Source organism: Gekko japonicus, unplaced genomic scaffold (assembly GCF_001447785.1).
Source record: "Gekko japonicus isolate JY-2015 unplaced genomic scaffold, Gekko_japonicus_V1.1 scaffold204, whole genome shotgun sequence".
NCBI classification, from domain to species: Eukaryota; Metazoa; Chordata; class Lepidosauria; order Squamata; family Gekkonidae; genus Gekko; species Gekko japonicus.
Genome location: NW_015159716.1, coordinates 1402693 through 1429553, shown reverse-complemented (window position 1 = coordinate 1429553; position 26861 = coordinate 1402693). Strand labels below are relative to the sequence as shown.

Genomic DNA, 26861 nt, shown 5'->3' with positions numbered 1-26861 from the left:
TTATTCATGAAGATCAAACTGGGTTTTTACCTAAAAGGCAGATGAAGGATAATGTTAGAAGAGATATTTTGGAATATTTATTTATTTTTATTTATTTATTACATTTATGAAGCGCCCCACCGCTGCTACTGCAAGACTCTGGGCGATGTACAACTAGAGATAAAACAAGATAAATTTAATTAAAACCTTCGTACAATATTAAAAACATGCAGATGGCGAATAACCAATCCTCCTTCCAAGTCACACTGCCAGCTACTTTGTGGATGGGGGGGGGAGGAGAAAAACATAATGAAAAACAAGTAGCACTAATCTTTCTAGATGCAGAAAAAGCTTTTGACAATCTGAACGGGACTTTTTTATTTAGAGTTTTGGAAGATATTAATTTTGGCATGAACTTTACAAAATGGGTGAAGTCAGTTTATACTTTACAGCCTATACAAATAATTGTTAATGGAGACTTTTTTTAACTACTCATAGGTACACTTATTATTTTTCATATTATACACATACATACATACAACATATAAACAACCACTTACATACATAAGACATACAAAGAGATCAGTATATTTTCTTATGACTCTATTACCATATTTAAAATTTTTCTTAAATCACTTTCTATAGGTTTGCTTAAATTTCTGGATACTCTTATCTTTTTACCATAGTTTCTATTAAACTAAAAGAGATTAATAATACCAAAAATTTCATTACTTTAAACTATGCATTTATATTATACCAGTCATACAGTTTTTTCCACGTCTTTTGAAATGTTGGGTCTGTTGTCCCTCTCATCAACGATGACAGTTTGTCATTTTCAGCTGTCTCCAACAGTTTATTCACATATTCTTGCTTCTTTGGTGTTTCCATTTGTTGCTGACGATTTGCATATAATATTCTTGCTGCCATAGATAGGTGTACTATCAAATATCTATCACCTTTATCAAACTCCTTTTGAATATCTCTTTGTTACATCGCAAAGCCACCACATATGATAAAATGTACCTATCTTATTTTTACATTTCCAACATTTATCTGAACAATTTTCATTCTGCTTAGCAAGTTTATCTGGTGTAATATACCATCTATAAGACATCTTATACATATTTTCTTTATATGATACTGCCTTAGTCATTTTAATGTTTTTAGACCATATCTGGTCCCACTCTCTCCAAGTAATATTATGACCTACGTTTTGGGCCCATAGAATCATATTTTGCTTAACTGTTTCATCTACCAGCAGATCCTCTTACACAATTTTATAGATTTTCTTTATCAGTTTATCATCCGAAAATACAAGAGTTTTTTCTAATTCAGATAGTTTGTCATTAAAACCAGTCTTTTTATCTTTATTATAGATAGATTCTAATTGCGTTTTATTTCACCAAGACAAGTGTTCTGGCAATTTCAAGCAATCTTTCTCATCAAGAATATCTTGATATCTAAATAGCTCTTCACCTGTAAAGACATTTGGCAAGGTAAATGCTTCCAATGGTACTATGAGTCTCAATTTTTTAATATAAAACCTATAAATTGGATCCCATACTTTTAATAAAGCCACTCTTAGCCAGTGCTGCTTAAAACATTTCTGTGCTGAGGCTTTCTCATACCATAAAAATGTGTTCCATCCTAAAGCTAAGTCGTGGCCTTCGAGTTTCAGTAGCCACCTGTCTTTTAAAGTAATCCATTCCTTTAGCCAGACGAATGCTGCGGCCCTATAATATAATAGCCAATTTGGAACTCCAAATCCACCTTTCTCTTTAACTTCTTGCATAATTTTAAGTCTTATTTGTGCTCGCTTCCCTTGCTAGATAAATTTGGATGTTAGTTGATCTAGCTCTTTAAAAATCTTTTGGTTTTGTAAAATGGGGATTGTTTGAAAAAGAAACATCCATCTGGGTAATATATTCATTTTTATTATTGCAATTCTTCCCATCATGGATAATTGTAAATTTTTCCAACCTTCTAAGTCTTTAGTTTCCCCCCGTAATACTTTATAGTTGTCTTCAAAAAGAGAACTACACTTGTTAGTAATTGTAATCCCAAGGTATTTTACCTTGTCAACAATTTGAAATCCAGTAGCTTGATATAGATTTTCTCTTTGTTTCACATCCATATTTTTTGTCAGAATCTTAGTTTTGTTAACATTTATTTTAAGTCCCGCTACTTGTCCATATTCTTGAATCCTTTCTTTTAGTTTAACGGCTACTTCCTTCGGTTGTTCCATAATAAATGCAATATCATCAGCAAAAGCTAGTAGTTTGTATTCTTCTCCTTTCAATTTTAGTCCAATAATCTCTTTATCCCTTCTTATTACATTGTTTAATACCTCTAAGGCTAAAAGGAATATAAGAGGAGATAGAGGGCAACCTTGTCTAGTCCCCTTTTGGAACCTAAAAATGTTTGTCAGTTCGCCATTCACCATTACTTTGTTCGTTATATATAGCTTGAATCATCTTAATAAAGTTTTCACCTGCTTCCACCATTCAGTGTCTCTGTGATGACTGGCCAATTAACATTGTCAAACGCTTTCTCTGCATCCAAGAATACCAGAGCTAATTGTTTACCATGATGTATTTCATAATATTCAAGGATATTCATTAGGCATCTGAGGTTATTTCTCATCTGTCTTTTAGGTAAGAATCCCACTTGGTCGAGATGGATCACTTTCATTAAGACATTTTTAAGTCTTTGAGCTAATATTGATGCATATATTTTATAGTCCACATTCAACAAAGATATTGGCCTATAATTTTTAATCTATTTTTCATCCTGGTTTTGTTTAAGTATCAAAGAAATAATTGCCTCTTTCCAGGTATCCGGAATCTTCCCTTCTTTTCTCGCTATTTTACATATATCGTCCAAGGTTATTATTATTTGCTCTTTGAAGATATGATAAATCTCTATAGGTAATCTGTCCGGACCCAGAGCTATCCCTTTTTTTGTTTCTTTATTGCTTCAATAACTTACATCTTAGATATTGGTTGGTTTAATATTTCTTTTTGATCCTCAGTGAATTTTTCCAATTGATGTATCTTCAAATAATCTTTTATGTGTTCTATGTTCACGCTCCATTTTTGTATAAGACTCCGTAAATGTTTTCTATTGCTTTCTGAATATCCACCATTCTATTTATCTCTTTATCATCTTTTCTTAATGTTTTAATATATGTTCTCTCTTTCTGTTGTCTAAGTTTTATTGCCAGCCAGCTGGTAGGTTTATTAGCATTTTCGAAAAAGTTCTGTTTTGCAAAAAATAGTTTTTTGGCTAGTTCTTCTTTTAATAGACAGCTCATTTGATGGTGTAATAGTTTAAGTCTTTTTTCTGCACTCTCATTTGATGTCATTTCCATCATTATATTTTCCTGGTTTTGTATTTGTTTTTGCAAATTTTCATATTTTTTGTTTCCTTCGTTTATTTATTCTTGATGTCTCTTGTATCATATTTCCTTGAATAAACGCCTTCATTGCGTCCCATACAACCGTTATTGATGTTTCTGGTCTTCTATTCTCCTTAAAGAAAAAACCCAGCTCTGTCTTCATTTTCTTAACGAATTCTTCATTTCTCAAAATTGAGAAACTTAAGTAAACCATGTGAGATACAAAAAGGAACACAACAAGGTTGCCCATTATCCCCTCTCTTATTTATTCTAGTGCTTGAGATAATGAATAGAGATATAAGACAAGATGAAAAGACTGAGGGTGTAAAGATTAAAAAAGAAACTTTTAAGAGCCTTTGCAGATGATCTGATGATAGTCTTGGGCGATCCCTTAAAGTGAATTAAATTATTAATGCCTAAATTAGGTGTCTGTTGTGGGGAGGGGAAGGGAAAGGAGTTTGTAAGCCGCTCTGAGACTCCAAGTGAAGGACGGGGTATAAATCCAATCTCTTCTTCTTCTTCTAAATTGAAAGAATTTGGTGTATTAGCAGGTTTTAAGATCAATAAACAGAAGACAAAGATGTTAACAAAAATATGATAATACAAGAGCAAATGGAATTGATGAATAAAACAGGGTTTAAAGGTGAAAAGAAGGTAAAGTATTTGGGTATTACTTTGAAAAATATGGACTGTATGCTTTATCAAAATAATTATGGTAAGACATGGAATGAAGTTAGACACACATGCTAAGATGGGACAAAGTGTGACTGTCATTGTTGGGGAGAATATCTGTGATTAAGATGAATGTTTTACCTAGAATGTTATTTTTGTTTCAGACAATGCCTATTTTGATAACGGAAGTACCATTTAAACAATGGCAGAAAGATATATCTAAATTTGTATGTGTCAGGAAATCCAAAGGCTAACCCTGTGGGTTACCAGGGCAAGTTTACACAAGAACCAGACTGTTGTTTATTGTTTATTTATGAGATATTAATAAAGAGAAAATTATTGCCAACACATTATTCTGAAATCATACAGAACAAAAAACAACAAAGCTAGCTTCAACTATCTAACACTCACAAGAACTGTGTTTGGTGGCACAAACCTTAATTTTGATACAAAGACCTCAAAGCAGTATTATCTACATTTCTAGCAATTGTAAATCATAGTCTTGGCCGACAATTCATGAAAATCTCAGTTAGTCTCTGGTCAGTTATAGTTTTTTGGCCCAGCACGTCAGGCGATGATGACATCCAATAAGAACATGTCTCCAAGAGAAACCTCTAGAAGATTACCTCACCATTTCCAATCTCTCCCCTCCTATCACAGATCAGAAGTTTCCATGAGAAGTTAATTGCTAGGCTTCCATCTTTGGCCTTGAAGAAACATGCAAGCCAAAAGACCAATTAATAACACCTGCAAGGCAGCTCAGGCCCATCACCATTCATATTAACCCACTTGGAAGAAGGCTAGGGAAGATGCTTTGCCTCACAGTAAGGCAGGGGGGAAAGCCATGAGTTGAATATAAGGTATTACAGGATGCAAAGAGGAGGATTGGGTCTACCTGACATGAGATTATATTTTGCTTCTTGCTGTTTAGTTTGAATGAAAGAATGTGTACTACTGAGAAACAGAAGAATATTAGGACACAATTTGAGATTTGGATGGCATGCCTGTTAGCGGTACAACACAGTTAAGGTGAATGCAGATTTAAAAAATCATTATGTTAGGCATGCCATTTTGAGAATATGGAATAAATGCAAATTGAGTTTGTGCCTGAAAACACCTTTGTGGCTGTCAGCACAGGAAGCACTCTTTAGAGAAGAAATGATAAACACAAATTGTTAACATTTTGTGACATAGTAAAATTTTCTCAAGGGGAATGTAAAATGAAATTAAGAGATCTGATAACAGAAGAATATAGTTGCCAATGGTTTTCTTATATACAATTATCAGAAAGTTATAAAGTAGATAAAAGATCTTTTGGTTTTGAACAATCTAAGGCCAAATTTGAAATAGCTTTGTACAAATTATGAACATGTTATTGCCAAAATGCATATTGTTGAAACTTGAGGCAGAACAAGAACCAAATGAGAGAACCTAAGATAAAATGGGCTAAAAACTTTGGCTATAATATACCAATGGAACAATGGGAAAATATGTGTTTGAAAGGACTTACAATTACCTTAAGTTCTAGTCTTAAAGAGAATTTCAATAAAATCATGTATTGCTGGTATATATCCCCAGATAAATTAGCTAGAATAAAGGTATTTTGGATTTATTTATTTTATCATTTATGGTGGACGCGTAATAAAGCTAAACATTTTTGAATACAAATAAGATCTTAAAGACTAATATACAATAGAAACCAGAGGTTTTCCTCTTGGTATTAATGGATAGACAGTTAGAAAAAAGTCACGGAACATTGTTTCTGTATATGACAACAGCTGCAAGATTATTATATGATTAGAAGTTCAAAAGAAAGATATTAATCCACAACAGAGGAATGGCTGGTGAAGATGATGGAATTGGCAGAGATGGCTAAACTTACTTCATTGATTAGAGAAAAGACAATGTCTGTATTCATTGCTAACTGGAATGCCCTTATCGATTTCTTGCACGAAACAGAAAAAAATTAACTGGTGACTTGTGGCTTTGAAGATTACACAAGAGAAAAAAATAGAGGGGTTTTTGTAAACATAAAGAGATAACTTTGTAAATTTATGTATATTTGCCACAGAGAAAACTGGAAGTCTCTTTATAATTTAATAAATTAATTAAAAAGTTTTTAAAAATCCTATTTCTAGTGCATTTTTAAATTACTCCTCTTCTCCCCTGCACTTGGTCTTCTTCTCTCTCTCTCTCTCTCTCTGTTTGTGTGTGTGTGTGTGTGTGTGTGTTGAACCCCGTGGGTCCCCAGGGCAGTTGTACACAAGTAACCAGACCACTGTTTTGTTTTATTTTTTTTAAGAATTTATAAAGTATTTCAAGTTCAAATAATATAAAGGTTTATTCTATAGCCAACTCAGTTTTCTAAAATCATGCAGCAAGAAAACAAAGAAACTAGCTCAACTGTCTAACACTTTTAGGGCTAGCATTAAGCGGCACAAACCTTACATTCCAAAGTCAAAGGTGTTCTCTACATTGCCATTCAAGCAATTGCCATTCAAGCAAGTCATAGTTTGGCCTTTAGTCCATCAGGATTTCAGCTAGATTCTTTTCTTCAGAGCCTTAGCTGAATTATAGTTTTTGGCCCAATAACATCAGGTGAGGTTGACATCCAATCAGAACACATTCCTAAGAGAAGCCTCTAGAAGGCTTCTCATCACTCCTGGCTCTCTTCCTCCCATCCTACAGGCTGCAGGCTCTCATGAGCAATGTTCCCTCTAAGCTGTGGGGTCTTGTGAGCAAAAATTCTACTTTGTGAGCTACTGGCATTAAAGTTGTGAGCAAGAGATTTCGCTGCTGGATAAACTAGTTTGCTCTGGAGTCCTCCTTCCTGAGCCAAGACAAAAATGTGTGAGCCAGAGGCTCAAAAACTATGAACTAGCTCACACTAACTCAGCTTAGAGGGAACACTGCTCATGAGAAACCAATCACAGCACCTTCATCTCTGGTCTTGAAGATAATAAGAACTATATAGGCCAAGGAACCAATTAGTAACACCTGCAGGATGACCCAGGCCCATTACTATTCACATTAACCCTTCAGGGGAGCCCAGGGGTGCTTTGCCTCACACGCCCCCCTAAAAAGGCAAAGATTCATGAGCAACCATGAGCAAAGCTAACACATCTAGGCAAAGCAACTACAATTCTAATAAGCGAGGTAGATGAAGGTTTCAATAGCAGCATAGAATGAAATTAGCAGAGCAACATACAAATTAGATAATCCCCTTTTGAAACTTTACTCTCCTCCTTGAAGAGACAGTCAGCCATGACATTCTGGCTACCCCTGATGTGAGCGATTTCAAAACTGAAATCCTGCAAGCTCAAAGTCCACCTTAAGATCCAGGCATTATTTCCCTTCATCCTATGGATGAATGACAGTGGGTTATGGTCTGTCTCCACCACAAACTTCACACCACAGAGATACGGCTTTAGCTGACCAAGAGCCCAAATCAGGCCCAAGCCCTCCTTCTACATAGTACAGAATGCATGCTCCCTGGGCAGGAGCTTCCTGCTCAAATAGCCAATAGGACAAAGTTCTTCAGCATTCCCTTTCTGGAGCACTGTTTCTAACCACCAAAAGCTTTTTGTAATTCGGAGGCACCAGGATGGGTGCTTGTACTAGATGTGTCTTTAGCTCATCAAAGGCCTGTTGACACTCAGGTCCACAAGACCTTAGTTGGGGCCCTTTTTTTACACAGATCAAAGTTGCTTTTTATAGAATCTTCTATAAAATTTATTAAGCCTAGGAATTATTGTACATCCCTTTTTGTAAGTGGCCTAGGCCATTCCATGATACTGTCAACCCTAGCCTCCTGGGGCCTTATGCTATTAGACCCAACCACATGCCCCAAATACACCACATGCCCCAAATACACGACATGATTACACCCAAACTGACATTTAGAAGCTTTGATCGTAAGTCCGGCTTGATGAATTCTCTGGAGGAACCCCTTCACGTCATTCAGACATTCCGCCCAGGTGGAGCTATAGGTGGCAATATCATCTTGTTAAGTGGCAACAAAAGGTAGCCCTTACAATATTCGATTCATCAGCCTTGGGAAGGTCTTAGAAGACCCATTTAAACCAAATGGCATCTTAATAGACTGGTAATGTCCCAATGGTGACACAAAGGCAGAAGCTTTGGGGATCAGCGGAACCTGCCAATATCCTGATGCCAAATCAATAGTATTAATGTAGGCAGTTCCAGCCAAGTCCTCAATCAAACTCTCAATTCTAGGAGTAGGGTAAGGGTCCACAATTGTTAATTTATTCAACTTCCTGAAATCCACATAGAAGTGATACTCAGTAGGGGTGTCCTCTGACAGCTTCTTCTTAGGCACGATCACTACAGGTGCTTCCCAATCAGAGTGAGACTCCTGAATTCCCCCCACTTCAGCATTTGTTGAATCTCCGCAGCCACAGTCTCTTTCATGGGCCCATTCAGTGGGTAAGGGTTGGATTTTACTCGGGCATGTGCCCCTCTGTGTGGTGGACAATTAGGTCAGTCTGGCCAGTCACATTAGAAAATAGAGGTTGAAATCAGCTCAACACTTGGTTCAATTCATCCTGCTGCTTTTGTGATAAAGTAGGGGCCGTCTGCACTTGCTCCAGCCCATCAGCTTTCACACTTCCATCTAACAACTCCAGCAGGTTTAATTCCTCCCCTTCTGCAGCCTTTGTCGGGAAAATCTGGCCTGCTCTCCCCAGCGGTTGATATGAACAACCAGAGTCTTTTTATGGGGATTCGCTTCTTGAATCATGTAATTATCCTTCTCCCAATTTCTGCAATACACAATGTGGACTGGCCCACGAAGTCTCCAATTTGGCTACATGACCATGGTTCAAAACCAGAACCTTATCCTTAATGGCAAAGCTTCTAGGCTTCGCTTGCCAATCATAATAGGTCCTCTGCTGGGCTTTGGCCTGCTTGAGGAACTCCCCAGCAACCTTCCAGACCAACTCTAGCGTTTGTTTTAGTTTGGCCAGATATTCTGTGGTATTGGAAGGGCATTCCGACCTCTGACTTCCCTCCTAAGAGGCTTTTAGTAACTGCAAGGGCCCAGTAATCCATCTTCCAAAGATTAACTCCTTAGGGGAGTGCCATCCCAGGCTGGTTGTAAGGGTGTCTCTGAGGGCTGACACTAAATAAGGGAGTGCCCCCCAATCTCCCACGTGCTCTAAGGCATAAACCTTTAACATCTTGCCCAGAATCTGCACTTACCTTTCCACAAGTCCATTTCCCTTTGATGATGTGCCACAAAACAGAGGGTGTTAATTCTTGCTAATTTATTAATTAGCCTTCTGCATTAATTTGGAAGTGAAGTTCATTCCTTGGACAGAGACTATAACTTCAGGCCATCCAAATATCAAGCTGAATTCCAGCAAGGCCTTGGCAACATCAGAATCAGTGATAGAACTGAGTGTGAATGCTACCATAAAACAGGATGCATGGTTGACCACCAGCAAAACAAATTTAGTTCTTGGCAAAGGCCCCAGAATATCAATAGAAATCTTCTGGAAAACCTGATCAACCATTGGAAAAGGTCTCAGGGCCTCTTTAGTATGTTCTTGTGGAAACGCCACCTTCTGACAGGTGTAACAAGTGCTGCTGTAACACTGCACACTTTTGTTAATATTTGGCCAGTAAAATATTTTGTTAATATTTGGCCAGTTTTAGTCACGCAGGATCCTTGGGCGTAGCCCAGTGTATTAATTGTTTTAAATTGTTTTAGTATGTTTTATTGCACTGAGTGCCTTATTGTTGTAAGCCGCCCTGAGCCTGCATGCAGAGAGGGCGGGGTATAAATGGAATTAAATAAATAAATAATAAAATGAAGTAGAAATCCACGCCAGGATTCTCTTTATACCCAAATGTCCACCAAAGGGTGACTCGTGGGCCACTCTCAGGACCTCTTGCCTATATTTTTGAGGAACAACAGTTCCTTCTGGGTAATACTTGGGGAGAAACTCTCTATACAGCAACCCCTCCTTCAACGCAAATCTACTGGATGACACTCCACTCAGTTCTCACGGAGCTCTCTCAGCCTGCATATGGCAATCCTCAAGTGATGCACATTCACGCTGTGATTTGTTAAAATCTTTGGATACCTGAAAAACATTGGCTTCCCACTTGGATGTCAGTCCCAACTAGGCCTGGCTGCTTTGAAAGTCGGGGAGGGATCAGAGCTTACCCATGTCTCGGATTGCAGGAGTTTCTCTCATACTAGCTCCAGCAATGGTGTTGTTGGCTGCCTTTCCCCTCCTCTGACCTGGGAAGCCTCCTTTTTAAAACCTACCTCTGGCTCCCTTTCCTCCTTGGGGCTTCACCACTGCCAGCTTCTCTGAAATGGCTGCTTCTGCAGATCTTTTTGCATGGCTACACATGACCACTTTCTGCTCAACTTGCAGCTTTGCCTTTTGCATCATGGTATGTCGATACAACCAGGGCCCCACCCTGTGAGGAATCTGTCATCACTCGAATGAACCAAAACTGGGATTTGACCTTCAAAGTCTCTAAAACACACTTGTACAAGTGCCATAAGTTGGTTAAAGATCTGAGAGTCATAGGTATGAAGGGAGTCTTTTCCACCACACTGTATGGGTTCCTTCAGGGCACTTCGAGGGATAGAGCTGAAATCATTCCCTGTATCAGTGAATCCTGAAATCACTATCTTCTCCAATGACAACTCTGTTGTTATGCAGCTGGTTGAGCCATTTCTTCTGGGATGGGGGAAATCACTAGCTGATAGAGTGACACTTTATTCATCCAGCCCCCAGATGCTTCATACTCTCCATCAGCTCCAGTGCTGGCTTGTTATTTAGCCTCTAACTCCATCTTCCTGTGCTGGATCTGCTCCGCCTGGGGTCACTGCACTTTGAACTGCCTGGTTTTTTTCATCATGGTGATCAGAGGAATTTCTTCCTCTTGGGAATCCTCCTCCCCCGACTCCCAATCTACTGGGACTTCCTCTGCCACATACCTCACTTGGGGGGGGGGGTCTCTATTTTTCTTTGACACCAGCTTCGGACAATCACGCCGAATATGTCCCTTCTCATGGCAGTGATAACATTCCATCTTAGGGGTGGACATCACTCCTGGTTTGTTGTCATGGGAAAGCACAGGACTTTGCCAGCCAGAGCAACTAGCAAAGCTCACTCAGTTGTTTGCCTCCAAGCCTTTGGGCCACAGTCCTTCCTTCTTTTCTGCAGCTGGCTTCGATTGCCTCAGCCCTCTCTGGTCACCTTGGGGCTCAGTGGCTAGCTGGTCAGCAAACAGTGCTATATCATTTAGGGCACAGGATAGTAAGCTTGGACCAAAGTAGCGATATCATAGGGCAAAGCCTGAAAGAACTGTTCCTGTTAGCCTGTGTCAGATATGACATAAACGCAGCATAAGTCTCTTTAGGCTTGAGGCTTGCTTTTCGAAAATGGAGCCTTAGTAGTTCCTCTGATAAGGCAAAACGCTGCCTGATCAACCTTTTGAGTTCCAGATGGCAGCTCACCCATCAGGTCAATAAGTTCCCCATGCACATGGGTGGACAGGACCCTAGATTTTCCTGCTGTGGCACCCCAAAGTCCAGACATGCAGATTCAAAGTTCAATATGTATAATAGTGGATCTATTCTATCTTGATACACTGGAAACCTCTGCTACACCATCACTTCTGGCACTGGTCTGCCATGCAGGGTCCCTGCCTCCTGCAAGCTGTTGCACTGCACGTTTTTTGGACTTCTGGCCACTGTCCTTCAGAGCCCCGGCCCGACACATATTCACTTCTGCCCCCTGCTCTTGACATGGGCCTCTGGAATGTTTGGAGACTGAAGAATTTTGGCCCTTCATCCTCAGACCCACTGGAGGTGTCATTAAATTGTTGTGTCCCATTCTTTTGCTGTGGCTCTCCAACGCAGTTCTTCCTTGTCACGCCACAGTTGCTTGCGGGTCCGAGCCTTTCTCTTCCAGGCATCTCCACACTCTGACACCTGCCTGTAGGTCCAATTCTTGCTTGAAGGAAACCTCAATCTCCACAACATTAACTTGAGGCACCCCGTACTTCTGCTGTCACTGTCTGGCCGACTTCATCCATCCTGACTCACCAAAATAACAAACAGTCTGCAGATCCAGAGAATGTGTTGGCACACAATGCTAGCCACTTGTGTACGAAGGCCCCGATCCCCTTAAGCTGCCACCATGTCAAGGAGTCCAAGCCTGAACCCCATGGGTCCCCAGGACAGTTGTACACAAGTAACCAGACCACTGTTTTATTTTTTATAAAAAGAATTTATAAAGTTTATTTCAAGTTCAAATAATATAAAGGTTTATTCTATAGCCAACTCAGTTCTCTAAAATCATGCAGCAAGAAAACAAAGAAACTAGCTCAACTGTCTAACATTTATAGGGCATTAAGCGGCACAAACCTTAAAGGCCAAGGCTCAGGCATTCTCTGTGTTGCTAGCACTTGCAATTCAAGCAGGCCATAGTTAGGCCTTTAGTCCATCAGTCTGTTTTCTTCAGGGCCTTGGCTGAATTATAGTTTTTGGCCCAGTAACATCAGGTGAGGATGACATCCAATCAGAACACATTCCCAGGAGAAGCCTCTAGAAAATTACTTCATCACCCCTGGCTCTCCTACCCCCCCCCCCTCTACGGGGCTGCAGGCTCTCATGAGAAACCAATCACACCACCTTCATCTCTGGCCTTGAAGATGACAAGAACTGTATAGGCTGAGGGACCAATTAGTAAGACTTGCAGGATGAACTAGGCCCATTACTATTCACGTTAACCCCTGAGGGGAGGCCAGGGGTACTTTGCCTCACAGCATGTGACTCCAACTCCTGCAGCAGCCATTTTGACATTGGCTCCACTTCTTGTGGTAGACATTTTAAGAGTTGTGCCCACCACCCTTCTAGAATTCCAAAGGTGCCCACAGGCTTAAAAAGGTTGGGGGACCCTGGCCTAGAAGGTCCTTTTCCTCAGTACTTAAAGATGGAGCATGTAGAAATAATTTGGAATCACACAGGTCCAGTTAGATGAAGGAATAGAAAAGTGATGCGAGCACTGAGCAACTTGTATTATTTAAAGCTCTCTGTCTTAATGACAAAATCAAGTGTGACTTCTAGACATATATTGTGATCAGCTCTGGAAACGCTTCTTAAATCAAAGAATGGTTGAGCAGTAGGCTCCAGTGGAGCTGTGGAAAGATTAGATCTGAACTGCTGTTTTGCATAACATTAGATATTGGGAATGTTCAAAATTTGATGGGCAATCATCCAAAAAAAAAAATGACCCAAAGAACCCAAATTTTTAAAAAGGTGATATATTAAATTTAAACCCAACCCAGATATTGGGAGACTAAGGGCAGCTTACCCCCCCCCCCAAAAAAGTACCCTATTTATCAATAAAAATAACCCCTGGCCACAAAATCATCAATATTAAAGTCATGCACATCACACCCAAAGAAACTTATCTATACAGGTAATGAAAGCTACTAAATACCATGGAAAAGCCTGGTTGACTAGAAGATCTGCTTTTAAGAGATACTTTAAAAAAATTATTCTTGTTAACAGGAAAAACACAAAAAGGGACAAAAAAAATAAAAATACAAAGGGTTCACTCATTACAAAGTTTCAAAAAAACACAAAAGGAGATAACCCATCATGAACCTTAATGTTCCATGCCCATCTTTTCCTTCTCTTGCATCTCAGACAAAGGCCTTTCCCTATGTTTGATCCTTCTTCCCCTGGAAAGACCAAGGTTTAAGCCTGTGATCTTCTTCATGAAATTCACATGCTCTGCCAATAAACCTAAGAGCCGTTTCCCATCATTACAGAGCAGCCAGACCATGCAGCCTCTAAATCCCACATGCACTCTCTGGTTCACTGAAGCTCAGCAAGACAGCCAAAGGCCACCCTAATGCGGAAAAGAACTTTGAAGGCCCAGAATCTTAGGTGGTTTTTTTTGCTTAAATCTAAAATAAAGCAATAATTTGCAAAATTCAGTAGTTTACACTTTGCCGCAACAATCCGGCAATGCCTCAAGAGGGACTATTGTTTCAAAACATGTAATTTCAGAGAACTGCTTGTTAATTGGCCAGTGTTAACTCAAAGAACATGTCTGAGCCTTTCAATTTATTGCAGGATGGAGAGCCGGTTTGGTGTAGCCAAAATCATGGGATAGAAGGACAAGTCCTTTTATGGATCAAAAACTGGCTAATTAATAGAAAACAGAGAGTGAGTATAAATGGGCAATTTTCTCAGAGGAGGGTGGTAAGCAGTGGGGTACTGCAGGGATCAGTACTTGGTCCACTGCTTTTTAACTTGTTCACTAATGATTTGGAGTTGGGAGTAAGCAGTGATGTGGCTAAATTTGCGGATGATACGAAGTTGTTCAGGGTGGTGAAAACCAGGGAGGATTGTGAGGCACTCCAAAGGGATCTGTCAAGGATGGGCAAGTGGGCGTCAACATGGCAAATGGGGTTCAATGTGGCCAAGTGCAAGGTGATGCACATTGGAGCCAAAAATCCTAAATATAAATACAAGTTGATGGGGTCTGAACTGGCAGAGACTCATCGAGAGAGATCTTGGAGTTGTAGTAGATAACTCACTGAAAATGTCGAGACAGTGTGTGACTGCAATAAAGAAGGCCAATGCTATGCTGGGGATTATTAGGAAGGGTATTGAAAACAGATCAGCCAATATCATAATGCCCCTATATAAATCAATGGTACAACCTCATTTGGAATACTGTGTGCAGTTCTGGTCACCACACCTTAAAAAGGATATTATAGCTTTGGGAAAAGTGCAGAAAAGGGCAACTCGAATGATAAAAGGGTTGGAACACTTTCCCTATAAGGAAAGGTTAAAGTGCTTAGGGCTCTTAAACTTGGAGAAACGATGACTGAGGGGTGACATGATTGAGGTTTATAAGATTATGCATGGGAAAGAGCAGGTAGAGAAAGAGGTACTTTTCTCCCTTTCTCACAATACAAGAACCCGTGGGCACTCCATGAAATTGCTGAGCGGTCGGGTTAGAACGGATAAAAGGAAGTACTTCTTCACCCAAAGAGTGATTAACACTTGGAATTCACTGCCACAGGAAGTGGTGGGTGCTACAAGCATGGACGGCTTCAAAAGGGAATTAGATAAGCATATGGAGCAGAGGTCCCTCAGTGGCTATTAGCCACAAGGTATAGATAGGGGCTCTGGGGCAAGTGATGCTCTGTCTTCTTGATGCTTGGGGGAGGGGTCAACAGTGGGAGGGCTTCTAATGTCCTGGCCCCACTGGTGGACCTCCTGATGGCACTGGTATTTCTGGCCACTGTGTGATACAGAGTGTTGGACTGGATGGGCCTTTGGCCTGATCCAACATTGGCATCTCTTATGAACTTATGTTAGGAGCGGAGTGCAGACTCTAATCTGGGAGAACTGGGTTTGATGCCCCACTCCTCCACAGACAGCTGCTGTTGTGACCTTGGGTCAGTCACAAGTTCAGTTCTCTCAGAGTTCTCTCAGCCTCACCTACCTCACAGGGTGTCTGTTGTGGGGAGGGGAAGGGAAGGAGATTGTAAGACGCTCTGAGACTTCTTTGGGTACTGAAGGGTGGGGTATAAATCCAATCTTTTCTTCTTCTACCTACTTTCTGCATGCTTAAGCAGTGATTGCCTGGAACGCTCTAACAAGGATTAGACAAAATTCATGGAGGATGCCTCTATCAATGGTTACCAGCCATGGTTACCCAAATAGAATTTCACATGTATCTCAAGATATTTATACCTTTAAGAACCAGTTGCTGGGGCATAAGCAATAGAGACGTCTGTCACCACTGTGCCCTGCTTGGGCACGTCCCCCAAACCATTCAACTGGCCACTGTGGGAAAAGAATGTTGGGTGAAATCAGTGCTCATTGGATTTTTCTCACATCATGTTCTTAAGATCATGAAATCTTCCTATTTCTGCTCATAAGGGCAGATGTCCACCTCAAAACTGCTTGGCACGTGAACAGTACAATCCTGAGCAAAGTTTCACCCTCCTAAGCTCACTCATTTCAATGGACTTAGAAGGAAGTAGCTCTGCTTAGGATTGCAAGCACAGCGAAGATACCCCCTTTGACTCTGATTCCAATCACAGCATTTTTAATGACGAGTTCTTGATGACTCTTCCAGCACCCCCATTCCACCCTACCCCGTTCTCCACTTAACAGCAATCTCCCATGGTTGCCTTCACACAGACCAGTAAGGGGTGATTTGTCCAAGTTAATCCTTGGTTGTCTCAAGGTCATCCAGAGGTAGCCAGTGCCACTGCACAGACCCATGAGCTCTGACTTTATGACAGAAGCACTTTCTAGTGTACAATTTTGTACACCATTTCCCTAATTGCTCTCCCAGGTGGCCTATTTGAAGTTGGCAAAGAGAATATTGTGCTTCACTCTGAGCATTCATAAATTCTTTCTCTTCTATGGGTTCCTGCTCAAGTAGACTATCTGATTTAGAGTAAGGCTTGCACACTGGATAAAATGAGAAGAAGTAAATACAATAGCAAGAACAGCACAGACTTTCTTCTGTGGCATTTTTTTGGAAGAACAGGGAAGTTCATCGCCCTGGTGATTGCTTGGAGGTTAGTACTCTGTAATGATTCCCCCAGATTCTGTGCTTTGGCTAGGTTTCTTCAGAAGCTGGTGGATCTGATGTATAACAAATTGTGAGCATTGCTTAAGACCTTTCATAAAATGTGGAATGTGTTTGTTGTGCCAGTTTTGAAGCCACGCAGTCAAGAACATGATGAATTCTCTGGGAAGTGCCAAATATTTACTCCTCTCCTTCAGCAAGATCTGGACATTTCTGTGGCCTCCACGATCTCTCTTGCATCTCATACTCCAGGCCTTGGATCTTGAAACATGATTTCTTGCAGACTCTCCAACAGAATTCGAACAGATTCTGCAAACTGGGTATGTTCCTTATGAAGGTCTTCCTCCTGCTTTGCACCCACTGCTTGGTCACCTGCCAGTGGACAAAGAGAACCACAAATGATTCCAATCACAACAGCAAAGAAGAAGAAAAAGTTCGCATTGGGAGCTGAGAAAGGACATAATGGTACCCAATAGGGTTGCAACTTTTAGTTAATTGATTGATTCAGGGCTTTTTTTGTAGAAAAAGCCCAGCAGGAACTCATTAGCATAATAGGCCACACCCAACAGCAAACTCATTAGCATATTAGCAAGATCACAAAAGGATTGGAGCACCATTTCTATGAGGAAAGGCTGAAGAGTCTGGGACTTTTCAGTTTAGAAAACAGGCGACTAAGGGAGCATATGATAGAGCTTTATAAAATTATATGCTAGAAGGAGCTTCTTCTCCCTTTCCCATAATATTAGTACTCAGGGACACCCGATGAAGTTGATAGGCAACAGATTCAGGATGGACAAAATGAAGTACTTCATTACTCAGTGATGAATTGTGGGATCTGTGGCCAGAGGACAGTGATGGCCACTAGCATAGATGGCTTCAAAGGGGAATTAGAGAGAGTCATGAAAGACAGGTCCATCACTGGCTACTTGTCATGGTGATGAATGGGAACCTCCACATTCAGAGACAGTAAGGCCCATTCTGAATCTAGCATTTGCTCCGCTCTTTTACCAAACCCATGTTGGAACAGAAGTCCCCCTCTGCATTGCATGCCGCTTTCACTTTGATTGGCGAAGTTTATGGTGGTGTCCAGGCTGCATGCTGCTTTCACTTCATTTGATCTCTCAGTTTTATGGTACTGTCTGCATGGATTTATGGCCGTTTTATGGCCATTCAAGGGTGACCCTGCAGTCAGTATGGTGTTGGCCCGGGGTATTTGAATGTGGTTTTGAGCCACATCTTTTTCTGTTCCAGTGTGGGTTTGGTAAAACAATGGCGCGAATTCTAGATGCAGAATGGGCCTAAACCTATGAATACTAGTACTAGGAAGCAGGATCAGGGGAAGGCCTTGACCTCCATGCCCTGTATGTTGGTTCTCCAGAAAAACTGGTTGGGCACTGGGTGAAACAGGATTCTGGGTTTGACGGACCACTGCTCTGATCCACAAGGCCCATGTTCAGTCCCCCAGATGAAGAAACGCTCTCAAGGGTGAAAGTAAGACTCTATCCATCAATCAGATAAAGCTTAAGAAGTAGGGAGCAAAACAGAATCCATCCTCCTTCTGCACCTCTATTTATTTTATTTTAGCATATTTATACCCTACCCACCCTGCGAACAGGCTTAGGGTGGCTTACAAAGTCGGTACAATGTACCTGGTATACATAAAACAATTAAAACATTTTAAACAGTTTTAAAAAAACAGTTAACAATCATACACTTAAAATGCTCGCAGTACTGATCTCCATTTATTAAGCTTTGAATGGTGCGACCTAAATGACAGTCACAGTTCCCCCAGTTTCCCCATTCAGCGGCCTTCTGGCCACCTGCGGAGACATAGCTCTCTCTCTATCCCTATCCCCAGGGCCGACCCTATCCACAGTGATGGTAGATGGTAATAATTGGTGGTAGTGGTAGTGGCGGCTCCTAGTTGAAAGCCTGGTGAAGAGCTCCGTCTTGCAGGCCCTGCAGAACTGTAAAAGGTCCCACAGGGCCCTGATCTCTTCCAGAAGCTCATTCTACCAGTGAGGAGCCGCCACTGAGAAGGCCCTGGCCGCCACGAGCCTGGCATCCTTGGGGCCTGGAATGACTAACCAATGTTGCAACCCCAACTGTAGTGTTCTCTGGGGTCTATTTGGGGAAAGGCGGTCCCCTCGGGTATGTCGGACCCTGGCCATATAGGGCTTTAAAGGTAAGTACCAGCACCGTGAAGCGAATTCGGTATGCTATTGGCAGCCAGTGCAGTGCCTTCAGGACAGGCTGAATGTGCTCCCATCTAGGGAAGCGCATCAAAAGCCTGGCCGCTGCATTCTGCACCAGCTGCAGCTTCCAGATTTGCGACAAGGGCAGCCCCATGTAGAGAGCGTTACAGTAGTCTAACCTCAAGGTGGCCATCGCATGGATCACTGTAGCCAGGTCGTCGCAGTCGAGGAAGGGAACCAACTGCCGGATCAGCCGAAGATAAAAGGCCGACTTAGTAGTGGCTGCTAACTGGGCCTCCATCATTCAGGAGGAATCCAGCAGCACTCCCAAACTTCTGATCTCCGGCGCAGGCACTAACAGTACCCCATTGAAAGTGGCGAGTGGGATCCCCATCCCCAAACCGCTCCGGCTCAGGCACAGGATCTCTGTCTTCGCCACGTTTAACTTCAGCTGACTCAGTCTAAGCCAGCCAGCCACGGCATGCAATGCCCGGTCCAGATCTTCTGGTCTGGAGTCCAACTGGCCGCCCAACATCAGGTAGAGCTGGGTGTCATCAACGTACTGGTGACACCCCAGTCCGTACCTCCGGGCAATCTGGGCAAGGGGGCACATGTAGAAGTTGAATAACATTGGGGACAGCACCGCCCCCTGAGACATTCCGCACTCCAGCGGGTGTTTCCGGGACTGCTGTTCCCCTAGTACCACCCTTTGTCCCCGACCCTGGAGAAAGGAAACAAGCCATTGCAAGGCAAGTCCCTGTATCTCCACGTCAGCGAGGCAATGAGTCAGCAACTGGTGGCTGACCGTATCAAACTCAGCCGACAGATCTAACAACAACAGTGCCGCCAAACCACCCTGATCCAGATGCCTCCGGAGGTCATCAGTAAGAGCAACCAGCGCTGTCTCTGTCTTGTGTCCTGGGCGGAAGCCAGACTGGGAGGGATCTAATACAGAAGTGCCATCCAGAAAGCTCTGCAACTGTACCGCCACTGCCCTCTCAATTAATTTGCCCAAATAGGGCAAATTGGAAACCGGCCTATAGTTGGCCAAATTGGCTGAATCCAAGGATGGTTTTTTCAAGAGAGGGCGGACCATCGCTTCCTTGAGTTCCCCCGGGAGCTGTCCCTCCAAGAGGGACTTGTTGATAATCTCCCATAGAGCACCTCAAAACCTTTCGTGGCCAGCTTTAATGAGCCAGGAAGGGCACGGATCAAGGCTGCATGTGGTTGGGCGTACATTCCCGAGCAATCTGTCTACTTCCTCCAGGCTGAGTGGGCTGAAAGAGTCCAAAGCCGACAAAGTCCTGCAAGGGGCCTTGAGTTCACTCACTGTTTCAACTGTGGCAGGGAGGTCGCAGCGGAGCGCCAAGACTTTATCCGCAAAATAGCTCACAAATGCCTCACAGCCAATGTCCAATTCCCTAGCATTTGATCTGCCCTGTGGCAGAGTTGTTATCAACCAAATCGTTCTAAACAATTGAGCTGGGCATGAGCTCGCAGACACAATCGTAGTCGCATAGAACTCTCTCTTAGCGGCCTCGACTGCTGTCTCATAGGATCTCATAAATATCCTATAGGATGCTCTTGTAGCTTCGTCTCGAACACGACGCCACTGTCTCTCTAGCCATCTCGGCTCTTGCTTCATAAGCCACAGCTCCTGGGTAAACCAAGGAGCAAGCTTAGAGCGAGGGTGCAGAGAGCGCCGGGGAGCGATCTCATCAATGGCTGTAGAGAGCCAACTATGCCAGTGTTCCACAAGCTCATCCAACGAGCCACCAGGGGGCATCAGATCCTGCAGAGCCATCTGAAGCCGCACTGGGTCCATCTGGCTCCGCGGGTGAGCTAAAATATGCTCGCCGCCTAAACAGGGTCGGGGTGGCACATTCAGACAGGCCCTCAGAGCATGGTGGTCCGACCATGGTAGTGCCAAAGCAGTAATCCGGTCCACCGTTACCCCAGTCGTGAAGATCAAATCGAGCGTGTGCCCGGCCCTGTGAGTGGGGGTCGTTACAAGTTGGGAGAGTCCCAGCGCTGCCATGGACGACACTAGGTCCGCTGCCTGAGTGGAAGCTGCGTCATCGGCATGGACGTTGAAATCACCCAAGACTATCCGCCTAGGGTGTTCCAGCGCCCAGCCTGATATGGCCTCCATCAGGGATGGAAGGCTATTGGCTGATGCGTTAAGCGGTCGGTACACCAGCCAAATTGCCACACACCAGCCAAACCGCTACCTCTAATGAGTCTGCCCAACAAGTCACTTCTCCCTCCCCACCATCTTACCAAGTTATGTGGGAGCCAGATAGACTTGTGTTCCTTCAGCCAGCTCCACAGTCCAGAGAGAACGGGGGTCCTGAGGTATGAAAGAGCCGTTAGCACCATCGCAGAAACAGGATACGGATGCTACGCTTGCATCTCAGAACTGTATTTTACAATCCTGTAACCTATTGAGTCTCACCGAGACAAGAGGCTGAGGAATTATGAAAACGACATTTTTTAAATTATCCTTGCTCTTAACCTGACCTTTGCAACTGTCTTATCTATATATTTTTAAAAAAATTATTAGTGACATGTCTTATTCAAACTGATCAATCAATTAATAAAAAAATACAGCCCCAATTAGTATGGCACTGGCTTGAGATATGGGCAAGGAAATCTCCCTCGCTTGTGCTGAACCTCATCAGAAGATAATTTCAGAGGGTAGCCATGTTGGTTTGCAGTAGAAGAGCCAGATTCCGAGTCCAGTAGCACCTGAGAAACCAACAAGATTTTCGGGACATAAGTTTTTGAAAGTCAAAGCTTCCTTCATCTGACAGAAGGAGCTTGGACTTTTGAAAGATCATACCCCCCCAAACCTTGCTGGTCTCTAACGCACTCCTGGACCAAATCAGAAGGTGGCCGTCGAGGTCCTCCTGCCCTGATCTAGGCTCAGGAAACTTCGCCAGTTTTACTCTGAGCCCTGATAGGAAGACGTACACCGTGTACAGGGACAGTATACCTCTGAGAAATAAAGAACACCTGGATATTAAAACCGATAATGTAACTAAAATTAAAAAGTGCTGTCGATTTTCCCCCCCAATCAGAAATCTTGGCTTTTATTAATCAATTGGTTTAATCACTGTTGAGCCACCGAATGATTCAGCCGCACTCAGACCAGCCACTGACTGGCTAACCCATCTCCTTAAATGTGTTCCGAGAGCCCCCGCCACAGGGGCAGATCAGAGCATCACACAGTCATCGCTCGTGGCTGGGTCTGTCACTGGCTGGGAAAGGAATGGGGGGGCCCCCCGCACACAATGCCATTTACTGGAGACCCAAACACCTCCCCCTCTCTTCCATTTTATCCTCACAATAACCCTGCGGTGTAAGTTAGGCTGAAAGAGAAATTGGACCAAGGCCACCCAGTACTCTAGGGCTGCCAAATCCAGGTTGGGAAATTCCTGTAAGTTTGGGGGGGGGGGTTGGAGCCTGGGGAGGGCGGGGCTTGGAGAGCAGCTGGATCTCAGTGGCGTATAATGCCAGAGAGTGCACCCTCTAAAGCTGCCATTTCCCCCCTAAGAGAACTGATCTGTCTCTGTAGTCTAGGGATCAGTTGTAACTCTGGGAGATCTGCCGGCCCCACCTGGCGGTTGACAACCATACGCGGCATGCTTCCACGCACGACTTGGGACGGGAGCTTGGGCCTCCCAGCTCCTAGTCAGGTAATCTAACCACTAAACCAAGGTAGCTTCCAATTAACACATCCATATCCCTGTTGACCTTTGTGAAGTCTCCAATATCCAGTCAAATACAAGTCTGACTACAGCTTGCCCTACAACTGAAGGTCCACATGCAGAGCTTGGTAAATGTTGCTGGGTTGTTTTTAGTTTTTTGTACTAAGCAAGTTCAGCCATGCAATCTAAATTAAGTCAGGTCAGACATTTGCTTTGGGGAGGGGGGATAATTAATTCTGATTGTGCTCTTGATATAGATGGAAGCATCATATAGGGCTCTGAAGCACCACATCTCATCCAACAGAAACCCTGGCTCAGTTCTTAAACCTACCCCTGAGTGAAAGAAATTTCCCAGGTATCACACATATTTAAATCTCATGCTTCCTCCAAGGACCTCAAGATACTTAGATGGGGTAATCTCACAGATTATCTACGCAACTTGAAGGGCTAGAAACTTACTTTTTGTTTAAAATTAAAGCTAAGAGTTTCAGGAGGTTGAACTTCGCCCCCAATATTCATTTCTGCATCCACCTTGTAGGAAGGAAGGACTGCAACATACACACAGCTGTCTTCACAGTCCTTCTTTTTCGGATGACACCTCTGGTGTCTAACAAAGGCCAACTGGTGAAGGAAGGTTCTACCACACTCCAGGCATCTGTAGGGCCTGCTTTCAGAGTGGATTTTCTGGTGTTTACACAGGTCTGATCTTTCACGGAAACTCTTCTTACAGATGCTGCACTCAAAGGGTTTCTCCCCTGTGTGAATCCGTTCATGCGAGACCAGCTGGGACTCGTAACGGAACTGTTTCCCGCACATACAGCAGAGGTGCTTCCTCTCCGAGCTGAGCAGTCTTCCACACGCAGGTAAGTCGGCTCCTTCCTTATCAGCGGATTCGTCATCCTCCATCTCAGGATGCTTCCACTGCCACTTTCCACGCTTGGGCTTACCCTTATGGGCTTTAGGCTTTTGGCTATCAAGTCCGTGAAATCTTCCCAATAATGTCCTATAAGATCTTGCAGGCAAAACCATCCTCTGCTGGGGATCCTTTTCTTCATATTCCTCTCCCACAAGGTCATCACACGCTGGAACAGAAGCACAGGCCACACGTGAGGAGCCAAGGAAGGCAAGTTCTCAAAGAGGGGAGTGGCTGGATCATAACGGCTGGATAATAAAGGAGAATTTCACCCCTAATTTTGATCCACTGGACAAAGTGCTTCTTTCCCCCACTGTTTTAGGGGAGAATGTGGTAATGGGCTGATAGGGTTGCCAGCCCCCCACTGACTGGCGGGGGGGCTTACCAGCAGACACAGGCTGCTGGTGGAAGCCCTTTTTACTATAGAATTTTTGCCCAAATACCGGAGCATCACCGCAATGTCAGCAATGCAGTGACATCACTTCCAGTGCTCACTGGAGATGATATTGCTACATCGCCATTGGTGTGGCCTAGACCTCCCTTCTGCTCCTGGTAAGTCCCTCCCGCCCCCTGCCAGTTGTCAAGGGGGACCTGGCAAAGCTATAACCTGATGACCCCGCTACACTGCAACATAAGCACAGCCACCCAGAAGTGAGTTGCATATATGCACAGCACGGTCAACGCACATTTATTGCAGTTTCTGAACTGGCAGTGTACCCAGGTGGAGCAAGCTTATGGGCCCTGCCATCCTGACTACAGTGCACATACGCAGGGCATTCTGTGCAGAACCCCAGTAACAGTTATTGGCCCTCCTCCTAGTGTCACTGCTTAAGTGTTTTTAATTGAATTGTTTTATCATTTTAACTATATTTTGAATTCCTTAAACATTTTTTTAAAAAAAATTATATTCACCACTTTGTGGACTATGATAGGGTGGAAAGGCGACATAACAATGTTTAAAAATAAATAAAATGAAATAAATATCTGTAACGCAACCAAAGATGGTCTCATATACAGGGACAAGCCGCCTTGACCCAGGAAATGAAAAAAACCACCATAGTTTGGAAAAGAAAATTAAGTAAACTATATAACGAGCTCGAATTTGCATACATTTCAATCGCAATGTCGTAATGTTTCTGAAAATCGGGAAAAGACAAAAATGCCTCTCAGTGCCGCAGCGATTTCTGCTTCCAGTGTCCGACAGGGCCACACTGAGGGCAGCAGCACTTCACAGCCCCACCCGAGTATGCTCATGAAGAGGTGAGGCCAGGGTGGTGCGCGGGAAGCCCGTGGCCTCCAGGCACTGCTTGCTCCCCAGGATCGAGGAAGGCTGCAGGCAGGCTAAGCCTAGCACTGCAAAGGGGGCCAAGCAGATCCTGCTTGCCTGTCATGGTTCCGGGGCCACCAACAATAACAGTTGCCCTGCACTAAGGCAAAAATGTGTGCACTGGAGGCTAAAAAACTGTGAACTAGCGAAACCTAGCGCAGCTTAGAGGGAACGCTGCCTCCCACTGCCTCACCTTCACAGATGCTCTCCCTTTCCTCCACATCCTGAGGATCTGAGGGTAAAGACCCTTGGCTCTGGTCCAGACTGCAAAGACTATTCGGATCAGGAATCGAAAATCCTGGTTCAAGGGGAAAGAATACAAAGTTCATATGAGCAAATCCCAGACTTTGCTTTAACTGGATTTTATTCTTCTTCTTTTTTTTTACTGAGAATGTATGAGAATTCAAGATAAAATGCTTCTCAAACTGCAAGAGTGCTTTGAGTGCATACATCGCAATAATACAAACTTACAGTTCTTTCATCCTTCATGGCACTACATCCAAGTCCTCCTGGAAGGAGCCACCAGTCACACGGTTTAACCAGCTCCCAGAGGCAGTACCATTCCCCTAACTAAACATCCCGAAACCTTTGCTCACTTCCCATTATCTTTCATCATCTTAATCTCCCACTCTGGAAACTATTTTTGCCCCACCCCCTTTCAACTTTATGGCTCCTCATCCTTAGAACTCCTTTTCAATTTTCTGACTCCTTCATTCCTAGAACTCCCTTTCCTTTGCTGCCTGCTCTAGTTCCCGATTCACTGAAAGGGCCCATCTGATTCCACCCTGTGGCCCTAACAGATTTATATGAAACTGCTGCTACCTGTGTGAATGTCATTGTTCACTGTTATAATGATTTTAATGTGATTTTATCGTGAAGAGTCCCAGACTCAGTTTTCTGTGATCCGCCCTGAGCCCGCTTTGGGGAGGGCGAAATAAAAATCACAAAATAATTAATTAAATAAATTAAATTAAATAAATGCAACACTGTCTTTACTTTTCTTCTTTCTTGAGAACACGCCCCTTCTTCCCTGCAGCCCATATGAGAATCCTTACACTTAGACCAACAAGGGAGGGACAACTTCAGAACTTCCTTCCCAGAGGGATTTATCTGTCTGTCTCCCTGTTCAGGTGGGGTAGCCGGGTTGGTCTGAAGCAGCAGAACAAAGTCTGAGTCCAGCGGCACCTTTAAGACCAACAAAGGTTTACTCAAGGTATGAGTTTTCGTGTGCAAGGCACACTTCTTCAGGTACTTCCCTCTACTGGTGTCTTCCGCCAGCCAGTGAGGATTATTTTTTGGCTCATTGGCATATTCCCAATAATGGTTATTGGGCATCCTCCCCGGTTTTTATGTCTTTAATTATTTAAAATGTTTTTAATTCTTCAAATGTTTTACTGTTTTTATGTTCACCACCTTGGGGACACTGATTGGGTGGAAAAGCCGCGTACAAATGTTTCAAATAAATAAATATAGGATTTCCTTACTACTCTGGAGGCTCCTATGTTTAATAAGTTGGAAGCTGCAGCTGAAGCCTTTTCCACAGTCAGGGCACACATAGGATTCTCTTGCTGCGGGAACCGTTAGGTGTACAACAAGATTTGAGATCTCCTGGACATTTTCATCACAGTCAGGGCATCGATATGGTTTCCGCTGCACACAACTATTCTGGCAAGCAGCATCAGAAAGCAAGCTAGGGCTGAAGCTTTTCCCACACTCCAGGCAGTTATAGAGTTTCTCTTCGTCATGGCATTTCAAATGTTTCAGGAGACTTGGCCTGTACCGAAAGCTTTTCCCACACTGGTCGCACTGATAGGGGGTTTCTCCTGTGTGGATTCTCCGGTGTGTATTCACATCAGTGCTCTGTCTGAAGCTTTTCCCACAGTCAAGACATTGATAGGGCTTCTCTCCCGTGTGGAGCCTCTTATGTCGAACAAGGTGAGAATTCCGCTTGAAATTCCTCCCACACTCAGGGCAGGAATACAGCTTCCTTATCCCAGCTCTTGGTTGTGGCAGCGCTTCCATGAAACTTTACTCCCTGGAAGGAATCTTTA

General features: G+C 43.2%; 1 protein-coding gene across 1 annotated transcript; it reads right to left on the bottom strand.

Moving 5' to 3' along the window:
• LOC107113214 (zinc finger protein 331-like) lies at positions 1–26861 on the bottom strand. Its single transcript, XM_015414545.1, has 6 exons — positions 26295–26861; positions 25004–25108; positions 23030–23652; positions 4680–4755; positions 2054–2334; positions 1–30 (listed from the first exon to the last, which is right to left on the bottom strand). Exons 1-6 carry the CDS (start codon positions 26830–26832, stop codon positions 1–3), a joined length of 1653 nt encoding a protein of 550 aa, XP_015270031.1. The 5' UTR covers positions 26833–26861.